The 12,406-nt window shown below is 39.8% G+C and overlaps 3 protein-coding genes across 5 annotated transcripts; all 3 read right to left on the bottom strand.

Annotated features, from left to right (window-relative positions):
• Positions 1–170: 170 nt before the first annotated feature.
• Positions 171–3,610, bottom strand: Sirt7 (sirtuin 7). Its single transcript, XM_018032017.2, has 4 exons — positions 2,952–3,610; positions 2,719–2,816; positions 2,300–2,515; positions 171–2,209 (listed from the first exon to the last, which is right to left on the bottom strand). The coding sequence occupies exons 1-4, from the start codon at positions 3,048–3,050 to the stop codon at positions 1,048–1,050; spliced, it is 1,575 nt and encodes a 524-aa protein (XP_017887506.1). The 5' UTR covers positions 3,051–3,610; the 3' UTR covers positions 171–1,047.
• Positions 3,611–3,727: 117 nt separating this feature from the next.
• Ehbp1 (Eps15 homology domain containing protein-binding protein 1) lies at positions 3,728–9,938 on the bottom strand. 3 transcript variants are annotated; one of them, XM_018032014.2, is made up of 19 exons: positions 9,834–9,938; positions 9,278–9,471; positions 8,907–9,114; positions 8,665–8,846; positions 8,379–8,590; positions 8,181–8,313; positions 7,893–8,126; positions 7,644–7,833; positions 7,423–7,586; positions 7,132–7,354; positions 6,832–7,002; positions 6,479–6,556; positions 6,269–6,382; positions 5,940–6,134; positions 5,727–5,876; positions 5,443–5,660; positions 5,193–5,381; positions 5,004–5,126; positions 3,728–4,940 (listed from the first exon to the last, which is right to left on the bottom strand). In XM_018032014.2, the coding sequence occupies exons 2-18, from the start codon at positions 9,379–9,381 to the stop codon at positions 5,045–5,047; spliced, it is 2,847 nt and encodes a 948-aa protein (XP_017887503.1). In that variant the 5' UTR covers positions 9,382–9,471; positions 9,834–9,938; the 3' UTR covers positions 3,728–4,940; positions 5,004–5,044. The 3 variants fall into 3 exon arrangements, with proteins under 3 accessions (XP_017887503.1, XP_017887505.1, XP_017887504.1); XM_018032016.2 differs by lacking the exon at positions 6,832–7,002; XM_018032015.2 differs by lacking the exon at positions 6,269–6,382.
• Positions 9,939–10,237: 299 nt separating this feature from the next.
• Positions 10,238–12,326, bottom strand: LOC108629345 (cilia- and flagella-associated protein 91-like). Its single transcript, XM_018031953.2, has 2 exons — positions 12,225–12,326; positions 10,238–11,674 (listed from the first exon to the last, which is right to left on the bottom strand). Exon 2 carries the CDS (start codon positions 11,643–11,645, stop codon positions 10,410–10,412), a length of 1,236 nt encoding a protein of 411 aa, XP_017887442.1. The 5' UTR covers positions 11,646–11,674; positions 12,225–12,326; the 3' UTR covers positions 10,238–10,409.
• Positions 12,327–12,406: the final 80 nt, after the last annotated feature.

The raw sequence follows: 12,406 nt of genomic DNA on the forward strand, positions 1-12,406 counted from the left end.
AGAGGCTTAACATCCCATTGTTTTTTTCTTTTTTGTCACCGGAGTATAAGGGTCGCGAGCCTCTCTTTACCGTTTTCTCATTCCTAATGTTACTGGTTTAGTTCGAAAGAAGGATGTTAATAAATCTGATTGGAACGCGTTTAACATGGAATTAAGTAAAGGGCGATGGGTAGTCTCGATATTCGATTCTATTATTTTAAGACAGGATATTTGCTTAAATATATATAAAACAACCGATCACCACAAAGATTGTTCATACATATTGCACATTTTTAAGATTCACGTATTTTATATAAAATGTTTTGTTTATTCCATTATTGACTGATACAAAGAAACATCTATCGTAGTTTAGTATTTATTACAAACAGTCCTTTAATATGCATAGAATTAATTTTCCTCCAATATCTAATTCCTAAAATTGGAATGATTAATAAAATGATAAAACAATGCAAGAATTGTTACGGAAATACTGTGAACTTCGTTTTTAAATTACGATACACTCAACTGTACAAATATAAAATACCAATTGGCGATGATGATGACGATAGTAACGAAATGAGAATTATCACTTTGGTTACTGTGAACTTTCCATGTAACATGTTTAACATTGTAAAAGTCTTATAACTAAAAATCACAACATAATTGAACTATACATTAGTAAAAAGATCGGGTCAAACATATCTTACAAATACATTATTAACGATAAAAATCGAGAAATCAACAATTTGACTCGCACGGATATTTAAATAGATCTATTAATACGTTTTGTTCGGAACTGTGAGAAACAAATTGCATAAATAACTACGCAACTATCAAACAGGATGAATATAATGCTTAGATTATACTTTTCAACTTTAAATACTTTAATTTAATGGCTAATAGTTTGGATACTGGAAGTAAGTTGCTACACATTTACGAGTTCTGTATACAGTTTCCATAATATGGAGGCGTCGAACACTTACGCACATTATCATATACCATATGCTATATGTTCACGGTGTAACCGAGAAAAGGAAGATCGTTCTCCTTGTTTGAAACAAGTAAATGCTACCGCCTCTTCTTCATTCCTTTCCGATATCCTTTACCAAACCACCCAGGATTTTTCCGAGTCAACGGAGGATCTGTGTGTATTACCAACGCGTTCGTGTCCTTTATCTGTTCAGTTTCGGATCCTAATAAGGTGGAATTGTCTATATCCTGTTCATAATAGAGACAAGTGAGCGAGCCTTCGTTCTCCATACAAAAGGTACAAGCTGGCTTAGGTTTTGGCGTTTCTGAGGTCAAATTTGCTACTTGCATGAATGGGTAATAAAAGAGTGGCGTTAGTTGAGGACACATGTACATGGGTGGAAATGGCAAGCCCATTGAAAGAAATGGTAATGCTGTAAAGAACGGTGCCGAGTAAGCAGCCAATGGTTCGATCACTTCTATGGGTGGAACACAATCTTTCTCGTTGGCTTCCGATGAAACTTGTTCGTGAAAATTATTGCTGATCTCGATTAGTTCTCTCTGAGAAACAACCTCGGGCGGCTCCTCCAAACACGGTTGACTCTTCGTGTGTTGTTCACTATTCATGAGCCGGATAGCATGGAAGAAGATAGGGTCCTTAGCACGATTATATTGCGGTATTTCTATTCCTAGATGAGTCATAACTCGCTTCATAACTTCGTCACATTTCCCGTTTATTTTTAAAACCGCGTTCTCATCCTTTGGAGTCCATTGCAAATTAACAATGTACAACGACGGACGTTTGTGAACCGGCCTGTCCATTTGCCATAACCACGGGTATTTCTTGAGCACTTTTAAACTAGAACCCAAACATAAAATAACGTCTGCTTGCTTCGCCGCTTTCGTCGCACCGTTCCAATTGATCGGCCACGGGAGATTCCCTCTTTCACCGAAATGGACTATCGAATCTTGTAAAGTAGAGTCACACCTGTGGCACTGTCTCCCGGTGCCGTGAGAATATCGAGCAGTCTTCTCGGTGACGTCGAACAATCTCCAATACTCTTTGTGGGGTTTGCACGTTCTACAAACTTCTACATGCATATTGCCATGAACTTCGGATAATAGCGTACGAGGTATTCCACTACGTAAATGAAGTCCGTCGCAATTTTGAGAAACTACGTGCTTTAAAACCCTTGCCTTGTACAAAGCGTAAAGAGCCATATGTGTTAACGTCGGTTCTGCTTGGCTCAGATCATGGTTCCTGTAATAATTAATAAACTACTATAAATATCTATACGCCAAAAATATGTATCATGACATATTGTGTTTAGAATACTTATTTTAACATTACCCAATATCTTTTCCTTGTTGTAAGCGAGTCCAAACACCGTTTGTCCCTCTGTAATCAGGAATAGAAGCAGCTGTACTAATGCCAGCTCCAGTGTAAACAGCTAATGATGTCGCTCTGCTGATTGCCGCAGCCAATCTGATACATTTTTCTTCTAAAATCTCTGGTGCATCTTCTACTTCTTCCAATCTTGCCTTTACCCTGTGCCTTTTCTCTTGCCTATAGCATTAACATTATATCAAATCGATTAATTAAGAATAGATTCGCGATGAAACTACATTTTCAAAATTCTAAATTTCCTTTTGAAACTACTAGAAATACTTCTATGTTATGTCAACATTTCGTATTATGATATCAACAAAAAATTGGTTTGGTATGTTCATAAATGTAGGGAGAATCAATGATTTCCAAAATGGCTATACCTTAAATTAACCTCTTTTACTACGTCGCTACAAGATACTAGTATTCCCGTTTCTTCAGCCGTTCTGTCTATCTCAGATTTTTGTAAAATCGCTGCTACCTGAAAAACATAAAAATGTAACAGCCTTATAGCTGTCTACGATGCATCGGACGTAACGCCGGGAGATGGATGCGAGTTCTAGACAAAAGTTACTGTCCAGCAGGACGATTAAACGAAAGGCATTTACGTACGTACCTTCTTAAAAGTTGCTACTCGTTCATCTTTGACTTTGAAAGCCTTTAGAGCTGCAGAACGCCTTCTTGACAGAAACTTATCGTTACCAGCTTCCTCCATCTTTAATCAAAACGAGTGGCACAGCACTGTATCAAGTACAGTCGAATCCTCAGCCTCAATAATGTCGAAAAGCAAAGAGAAGAATAAAATCTTTAGAGTTAAGAAGATTTCGCCTTATAGAGATCTCCGAGTATGGAAAGTTCGACGAAAGAGTTCGATTCGCGAAGCCTTTTTCGCGATCACTCACGTTCCCGAGTCGAGCTGTTCCAAACTTGATGTTAACTTGTTTTTTATTTAATAATCATGACTTGAACGTAAACCGAACAAAACGCGATACGATAGGATAATTTATTCGCGTTGTAAGAAAGAAAATCTAATGAATAATGTTTTATATTTGTTCCCGCCATTTCGAAATTGAAATGTTATCTACGCTATGTTTATATTTTCTATCGAGGTATGTGTGTGTGTGTACTCGAATCTATCGGTGCGACAGCGCCCATACCTATAACAGAGGGCTCATGCGTAAAGTATTTTGATCGAGAAAATTGATTTACGTCATACAGTACAGGCGGAAAAGTGTGAAACTTAAAATTTTGGAAGGACAGCAATTAATTAATTAAACGGTAACGAATATCTTTAGAAGATAAATATCTTATCTTGAATGAAAGTATAAGCGAAGCGATTGCACTGACGATATTGTCTGAAGGATGAGTCTTGTTATAAATACGCGAGCTTCATTTATTGCATTACTCATATGTATGTATATTGATATGGGTACAGTGAAATATGCGAGATCTTTTTCAATTTTTTGATACATTACATTATACTATCTACATATATAAATCTATTATAGTAACTGTACATGATAGCTCGAAAACACGATTCCTTAAAAAAGATACATACATGCATGCACGCACGCATGTGTATATTGCACTCTTCAAGACGATCCGAGTATCAAAAAAAATTTGCATAGCGCTAGAACTTCGTTTTAATAACCGAGTTCCACCGTTGGATAGGTTTCCCTTTTAAAGTAATCTCGTGTCATAGTAACTCCGTAATAGTTTCAAGCATCCTTATAGAAATATTTCTAAGTACCGATGTGGATGCATCACGCTTCGCATGAAAAGTAAGATTTTGCGAGAAATATTTCAATTCTAATTCTGCCGAACGTGAAGCGATGACGTTCGCGCAGTTCATACGCGTGCTATACGTACACTAATTTCGATTGATTATGGCAGTTACACTCAACACGATATATGTATATACATATCCTGCGTATACATATGTATATATACGCACCTATTGCATTAACGAGTGTTATTAAATATTAAATTAGTATCATTTATTCGCATTCCCACCTCGAGTCATCTTTTACAGATGAATGAACGATGAAGCTTACGAAACAATTAATTATATGGCACAACGTAATTGTAATCTATAATAATCTGAACAAAGTATTTCTAATATTGCCGAATTGCAATATTACACATCATAGCGGACATAGCGTTTTCGTGTTTCCTCACAATTTACAGCCAGATTCATACACATCATCTTTAAGAGAAGAAGTTCTCGGGACAATTTTTCTTTACTACAATATTACAATTATGAGCGAGCGTGTAACTGCAGTCGATTTTCTTTTTTTAATATATTTATAATCAATATACTTAATATACTTCTTTTTACAAGTCTGTAACAGGCTTTGTTCGTTTTTCTTATACGCATCCCTTTGAGGGATCGATGTTCATTTTGAACTTTACTGAAAGAAGCAGCATTCCATCCACATTTAACAATAAATCCATGTCTCGTAAATATGAAACGTTGATTGTACAATTCTTACATGATTTATAGTAAAAAATAAATTTCTACGTGTCAGTATCTCGCGTAGGACATAGCGATCCTTTTACCTTTTACCTTTCGTCAACATATTTTCTTTGGCAAAACGAATTTTGTCTGTAATTATTTCACAATTCGTAATTAAACAGTAAATATATTTTTTTTACACTTGACACTTGCCTTTCGTCTCGTTCGATCGGCAACAGCAAAGTAGGATGCTTTCATTGCACTGAGCAATTTTTATTTCGCTGAGCTAAACCTGTTCTAGATAAGTTGCGCTCTATCTCGTCGTCATCCTCAATCCTGTGTCATAATATATAATAGAAATCATATGTTCCGGTGTTTAAAAAATTAACATCGTATACTTACGCTCTTTCTTGCGTATCAAGGTGATGAACCAGCTCATCTCTTTTGTTCACGATAGATACCAGTTCCTCTAAAAGTAAATTCTCCCGCATCTTTTGCTCCGCAGTCTTCCTCCAATCCTCCACCGCCAATATGCTTCTCAGTTCCTGGTTCAACAGCTCGAACCGTCGTTCCAAGTCGTCTTCTTTCTCCCTGAAAGGACCGAACAACGTCGCTTAAACCGAGTTCAAAATCTACAGGCGCGATCACTTACAATATGTTCAACTGCATCTGTCTTCTAAGTAACGCGTTCTTTTTATTAACAAGCGTAAACCAAAGAGACATCAGCCTTTCCGTTTCGTCTTCGTTATCACTTTCCATTGCGGCTCGCAATTGCTTCTCGAGTTTGCCGGCTTGAATATCGATCTGGGTTTGCTCTCTTTCCAATGCTTCCAATTCGTTTTGAATGTACGACGACATATCTTTTCCTAGCTGTAAAAGGTACAAGGTAATCGAATCGAATTTGCACAATGTTTGTAGACTTGGATTGAAACGTACTCCTCTGAGCGTGTACGAAGTTCCATCAGGACTAGCTTTATCTGGTGAGATTCTTTCGATTATCTTAGAGAATGAGAACAGAGGAGAACCAGTTTTCTTCTCCGTGTCTGCTACGTTCGGAGTTCCTAATGTATTCCCGTTGTACTCCGACTGAAATATTTCATGGAATTCTCACAGATATCATCTTTTTCTAAAACAATCTAAATTCTTCACCTTTGTACTAAATCTATCACCCGGAGTGGAAGGCGTCATGCTTCGCCTCGGACTGTTATTCTGATCGTCTAACGATCGTCTATCACTGCTATTGTCGTCGTTACTCTGATTCGACGTAACGCCCATCTTCACTTCTGCTATCAAACGTCTCGCTCTTTCACGCAATTGTTGCTGTCTTTCATCGTCGTTCTGGGCCTATATTACAAATTACGTATGAAGAGTTTCTCGATTAGGAGTGCGTTAAAAAGCGCGATGATAAAATGAGCAAACGTAATAATATGCATAAACAATGAACGAAAATAATAAATAAATGCAGAAAGAAAAAAAACCTCGAGAGAATAAGCAGCGATGGAAACAAGTCCCGTTGATTTTCTCTGATTCCGAGCTTGTTCTAATAGCTGTCTGGCGCGTTTTCTTAATTCGTCATGCCGACTGACTAACGGCTAATACATTTACAGGGGAAACAAAAGAAAAAGTGATAAATTAGTTGCGTAACATAATCAGGCGAAAATTATGAAGAATCTGAAGAAGGTAATTACGTGTTGAGATCGTTTTTCTTCCTGCGGCGACAATACGTTACGGCACTCAGTACGAATACCCCTTTCGCTACCCGAATCCTGCAAAAACGTTGCACCATGGTACTTTAGACTGATACAAATAATGACATCATTCACTTGGTACGACGTGCCCTAACTTAGGAGAATAAAGCAACAGGCAGCTACCGCATTCCATCATTTTGGCAAAATAGGAAAAAAGCAAAAATATCATGCATCCTTTGAAACGAGTTAGTTCTAGTTTTAAAAAAATTTCTTCTCTACTATCCCTCTCTCGTTTTGGCCACACAATAAACAAATCAAGAAGTGAAAAGTTTGGGCAATGCAAATATACTGACGTTATTAATCGAAGTTTCTGAATTGTTAATCGCAATCGATTGAGACCATTTCTCATCGATCACTTGAATATTTTCCTCTTCCTCGTCAGATCCGAAGGGATCTGTTAATTGTCGACGAGTCATTAATATGGGACGCTGATTTGCTTGCGATACTCTCGGTGGAGATTTACTCTGTGGTAAATTTCAATCGTTACAATGACAACAATAATTCAGTTTCTGAACTGTTTTATAGCTTGTTCATCCCACTAGATCGCGACGATAGATTTCAATTAAACGATATTAACGAACTTAATTGCGTACCTTCTCTCTAAACGCGTATTTCTCTTTCGTCGGCGACAACACTTTCTCTAAAATACTCTTCGAACCAGCTAATATAATATCTTTCACGTCTTTTACACTCGACGGTGATTTATCCTTATTGCATTGATCGTAATCCTGATTCTCTGTATTCAAACTCAAATGTAATTTGTTCTTTAGGGACTCGATGTTAACGTCCTCCTTTTTATTGTCGAAGGGATTCGATCTGGAATAGAAGAAAATAAACTTGTACCTTCGTTACTGTTTTTTATCAAGGATATATGACAAACGTACCGCCTATTGTCGGTTTTATTGTTCTTAAGCTCCGTTTGATCTTTCTTACGCAAATTAATTATCTCTTGACCGAACAGTTGGACACTCACGTCCGAATTATTGTCCGTATTAAATCTACCGATCATGTACGATGACTCATCCGCTGTTTTGCCTATTTGATGCACCTGAAGATACAAGCTCGATTAACATGAAATCGATAATGCTTTAGATATATTTGTTACCTCTAACTCGTGGCCAGTGAAATGCGCCCTCAGTTGATACAAGTAAGTCATCACAGCTAACTTATCAGGTACTGTCAGTATATCCATGTCCGCCGGTTCTATGACTCTCGGTATGCCGAGAGCTTCTCCGGCGTCGAACGCTTTTTTACAGTTACCCTTCACGTCGTGCGGTAACAGTGCATCTATGTCTCTGTGAACATTCACTTCGTTCAGTATAATTACAATCATCAAAATGAAATTTTCACTTACATCAGATCCGGCCGGAAATGATGTATGATAGAACAGAACGCCATTCCATTTCGCCAAGACGTCGTGAGATTGGTAACTTTCACGCCAGGGTAATCCTTCGTTACTTCCTTGCACCACTCCAGCAGATCTTGACCTGGCGTGATCTCCTTTAACTTGGGAATATTGGCATCGTTCTTCTTCAGCTCCAATGGTTGCAACGGTAGTCTCAGCATCGTACTGTGTTCTATGTTTTTACTGAAAAATAAAACGTTCAAACCAAGTTCGGACGTATGATCGATCTCAACTCACTTGTTCTCAACAACGATGTTATCCTTTAAGGATGATTTCTCTTTGAAGGAATCGTTGATACCTGTTATACAAACGCCGTGCATGTGATCGCTGTCGTTCACGGGTGTGGCATCGTCTTTTGATAAACTCGCCACTGTGAAATGTGATTACAATCATAAAACACTGAATATTATTTCGTACAAGTCTAATAACTCGTACCGCTTATCGGAGTACTGGGTAATTCGCTTTCGGTAAGACTGCTCGTCATTAAATCAAGTTGAGTAGAGATATCCAAGATCTCGTCAATATTCTTTCCCGATACTTCCTCAACATCCTCTGGGATATCTTCGTTATCGAAATCGTCCAGCGGCGCGATATCGCTGTTGTTGTTGACGGACATTAAGCTGGCCATACTCTGCATGTCTTCATCCCTGATTAAAAACTCTAATAAGTATTGAGATCAATTAATTGCAAGTGAAATGATAGGGAAAGAATATTCTCTTACGTCGCCTTGCCCTCCCTTAGGAAGACACAGGATAGAGTACATTCCAATGTGGCACTGATGATCTTCTTCGATGTCGGCTTCAAGTCTAATTTTAGTTGCTGTTGACTAGATTCCAGGGTTGCGTACTTCTTCATGTTTATGTTAGTGGCAGCTACATGCCGTCTTTTACCAGTAACAGAAACCTGAAACACAAAAAGTGTAATACGCAATGATACTATTGTCATAAAATCATTGTTTCTTACATCTTCGATTACGAATGTCCAATCTTTATCCTCTAATTCATGAGTCCTTGGATCTTTGAACAGAGTCACAGAAACCGTGTGATTATCAGGAACTGGCCAGCTGATGACACCTTTCATAGGGTCACTCAAGCTCGGCTCCCAGTCCATGGGCTCTGAGCTAACTCTTCTGCTACGTCTCGTCCATACAACACTCAGTTTGTTTGGCTTCCTGCAAAACAAGATTTATACGTCTGCTTACATAATGTCAAATAATTTATGATAAATCATGCACAATCTTCGTTTACGATAAAACAAATGTTGTTAGAACGAGAATAAAATCGCGTACAGCTATTCTAAATATTATTAAAAGATAAAAATACGAAATAGCTCACCATTTTGTCGTGGTTTCTAACGTGAGTTCGTGATATGATACGGTGAATTGAAACTTGGCAGCCCTTTTATTTACCCGCTGCAACCGTTTCCAGACGGAACTCATCTTTAACGAGCCTGTTTTTGCGATGATCGTCACGATGCACTTCGAGCTTGACAACTATTTGCATGCACGTTGAGCGTGACACATCGTTCTCTGTCAAACATAATGGAAAGCATGGGACTCAATTATTCGCACAGGATCTGTCCGCGAAGTACAGTTATTCGTTGCGAGTTATTAATGGATCAGAGTTGTGATAGGATTCTGGCCAATAGCTAATTCATATTAATACGACACAAGCGAGGAGATATACGTATGTATGTTTGCACTTTGCAACTCGGCGATGACATGTCTCCGCTCGTGAAGTCATTTCTTTTTAAAGTTATCGGTGGTTCCCAATTACCATTTGCCCGGGCGAGGTGTTAGCGCGGAATGAGGTATACTTGTTCTATTAAACAAACACAGGAGACCAGAATGCGGGATGGGAAAGAGGTTTATTAATCAACGCGATTTCATACCGTGACGAAATTCTTCTGACTCTGTCTAACTCTGTCTAACTTTGAACGACTCTGACTCTGAACCTGAACTCTGACTTATTGTCCCCGTTCTATTTTAATCTATGATAGGAAACTCGATTTATGCTTTAATTCGAAGCTGCGCCGGATAGAGAGCGTGCCAAGGCTCGTGCATTCGATTCATCCTTCTAGAACTCCGTATACTTCATGAGTGCGTAAGTGGATCGCAATTCAAATTCTTGAATAACGGTAAGAGACAATTTTAATTTATTTAAATTATCATTTATTTAGCGCATTATTATGTACATGTGTGTATGTATATAAAATAGGAATAAATAAAGAAAGAATTTTTGAAACGGGTTATTTAATTATAGGGAAGAAATAAAATGTTACAAGTCAAAATGCGATTGATTTTTGTTAAATTTGCATAGAACAGAAAAATGTATTTGCAATTGTATTTTATATAAAAATTTAACAAAATCATGGTTTATTTCGAATTAGATTCCAATGTAATGCGGTTCGTTCGAAACGAAAGAGAGGGTAACAAAGTCCCTCTGATGAAAGTATCTCCGACACCCTCTAATACTCCTTAGTCTCGTAACCATCGATAGGCAGAGAATTTGCTAAGGTAAACAAAGGCGATTGAAGTGGGGCACCGACTTCGAGAGATAATCCCGGTGCACGAAGCGCAGCAGCAGGGAGACGCAAGGTACCGGACTTCAGCCCAGCTGCTGAGTATCCAGCGGGAAGGCGTAGCTCGGTTTCTTGGATCGTTATAGGAAGACGAGGATCACCAGCTTTCTGGAGAAGTCCAGACAAACGAAGACCGTCTGCTTCTTCAAGACTCGCTTGCGCCCGCTGCGCGGCTATCTCTTCCGGTGCTATAGGATAACGCAGTCCTTCTGATTTTAATGCAGCTTCCTGATGACCGGCAGGACCAGCTAAAATCGGGCCACCGGCTCCGTAAGCCGGTCCCTCGGAGAGCAGAGCGTAGCCCGGGGACTCCTTGAGAACAGGTTGCTCCGGTAGTTTCGGTAAAGGTGTCACGGTGGCCGGCTCGTGAGTCAAGAGCGCGGAAGTGCCGGCCGTATCAGCCACTTTGGCACCCGCGGCCGCAGCATTGTTTTGTGCCGCGGTTGCCGCGATCGCGGCTTTGTCTGCGGCCGTCTGTGTGGTGTCGTAATCGATGCGAGCAGAGATCAGCTGCTCGTCCACGGTTTCCGCCCTCGCCTTCGCTTGCCCAACCATCGTGGTCTGCGCGGCTAATTCGGCTTCAGCTTCGGCCGCAGCTTGTTGCGCACGATCAGCGGTAACTTGCGCAGCGTTCAAAGCCGCCGTGATCACCTGCACCTGGTGCATGGCTTGCTTAGCCGCGTTCTTGGCCGCATTCGCGGATCTTTCCGCTTGCTGCAGCTGCAGAGCCTCATTGTCCACCGCTACGTGCGCGTCTCTAGACTGTTGCTCCAATCCTTGGACGACGATCTGCTTTCCGGTCAACGCCGCGGCTGCGGTAGCTGCCGATTGCGAGGCAGCCTGAGCCAAAGTATTTTTAGCTACGTACGCCGCCTGTCCAGCCGCGGACTCCTGGTTGCTCAACTGGGTGTGAGCTTGCTCCGCCGCGCCCTTCGCGATATTCGCCAAGGGGCCGCCCACGCTGTATCCCGGCTGGAGAACTTTCTGTTGAGGTGGAAGTAGAATGGAACCGGTTCCGGGTTCACCGAGCGATAGCTCGTAATCGTAACTCTCGCGAGACTGCTTCTTTGTCAGTCCGCTTTGCACTAGACAAACGCACAATAATAGGAAGAGCCCCCTCATCCTTGAGATATTAAGCTTGGAACCTTTGCCTGTAACAAAATTCAGTTTCGCAGTCGTTTTACTTTCACGAGATGGATTTTTTAATGTTTAAAACAGGTTCGAAAATTGCGAAGTGAAAGTGTCGCTAACTGTTTTACCTATTGTATCGCAAGGAGTATCAAGGGTACAAATTCCAGTTTAATCGGATCAGAACTCGAGGCATTGAGAATAAAACAGAGCTTTATCTAGAATCTAGAATGCGATTAGAGCGATGATATACATAAAGAATTATTCAAATAGGAATAAAACCATTTCTCGAGAGAGAACGGAGTGCGTTTGCTTTGAAATTGGTGCATTCCAGGGTTACATGCGATCGCGCGTAGGAATATATCTTTTTTCGCAGGCAGTACGCAGATATTTATAATGCAATAATTATATTTGACAAGATATTAAATTAAGGAAGAGTTTAGAATTTCCAAAGTATAATCCAATTAAGAGGAAAGGGAAGATGTACACTAGTACTTTCACAGGAGACACGATTTTGAACAGACACATGCTTGTCAGAGTTTTCATTGTTAACTAATTATATGTAATACTCACGAATTGAAAAACAGATAAAACGTTTAAACAATCGGGTTGCGGGAACAACTAAGGACTGATACCGCTCACCCGATTATCCTTCCTCTTATAGGTTTGCATTAGGTCGGTCGTGGAAGGGAGGGACTTTTCTCTATTCCAAAAGCAGTTTCTATGTTAAATTATTTTTATTCAAGTTTTTCTCG

Source organism: Ceratina calcarata, unplaced genomic scaffold (genome assembly GCF_001652005.2).
Source record: "Ceratina calcarata isolate Rehan_Ccalc_2016 unplaced genomic scaffold, ASM165200v1 scaffold568.2, whole genome shotgun sequence".
Classification (NCBI taxonomy): domain Eukaryota; kingdom Metazoa; phylum Arthropoda; class Insecta; order Hymenoptera; family Apidae; genus Ceratina; species Ceratina calcarata.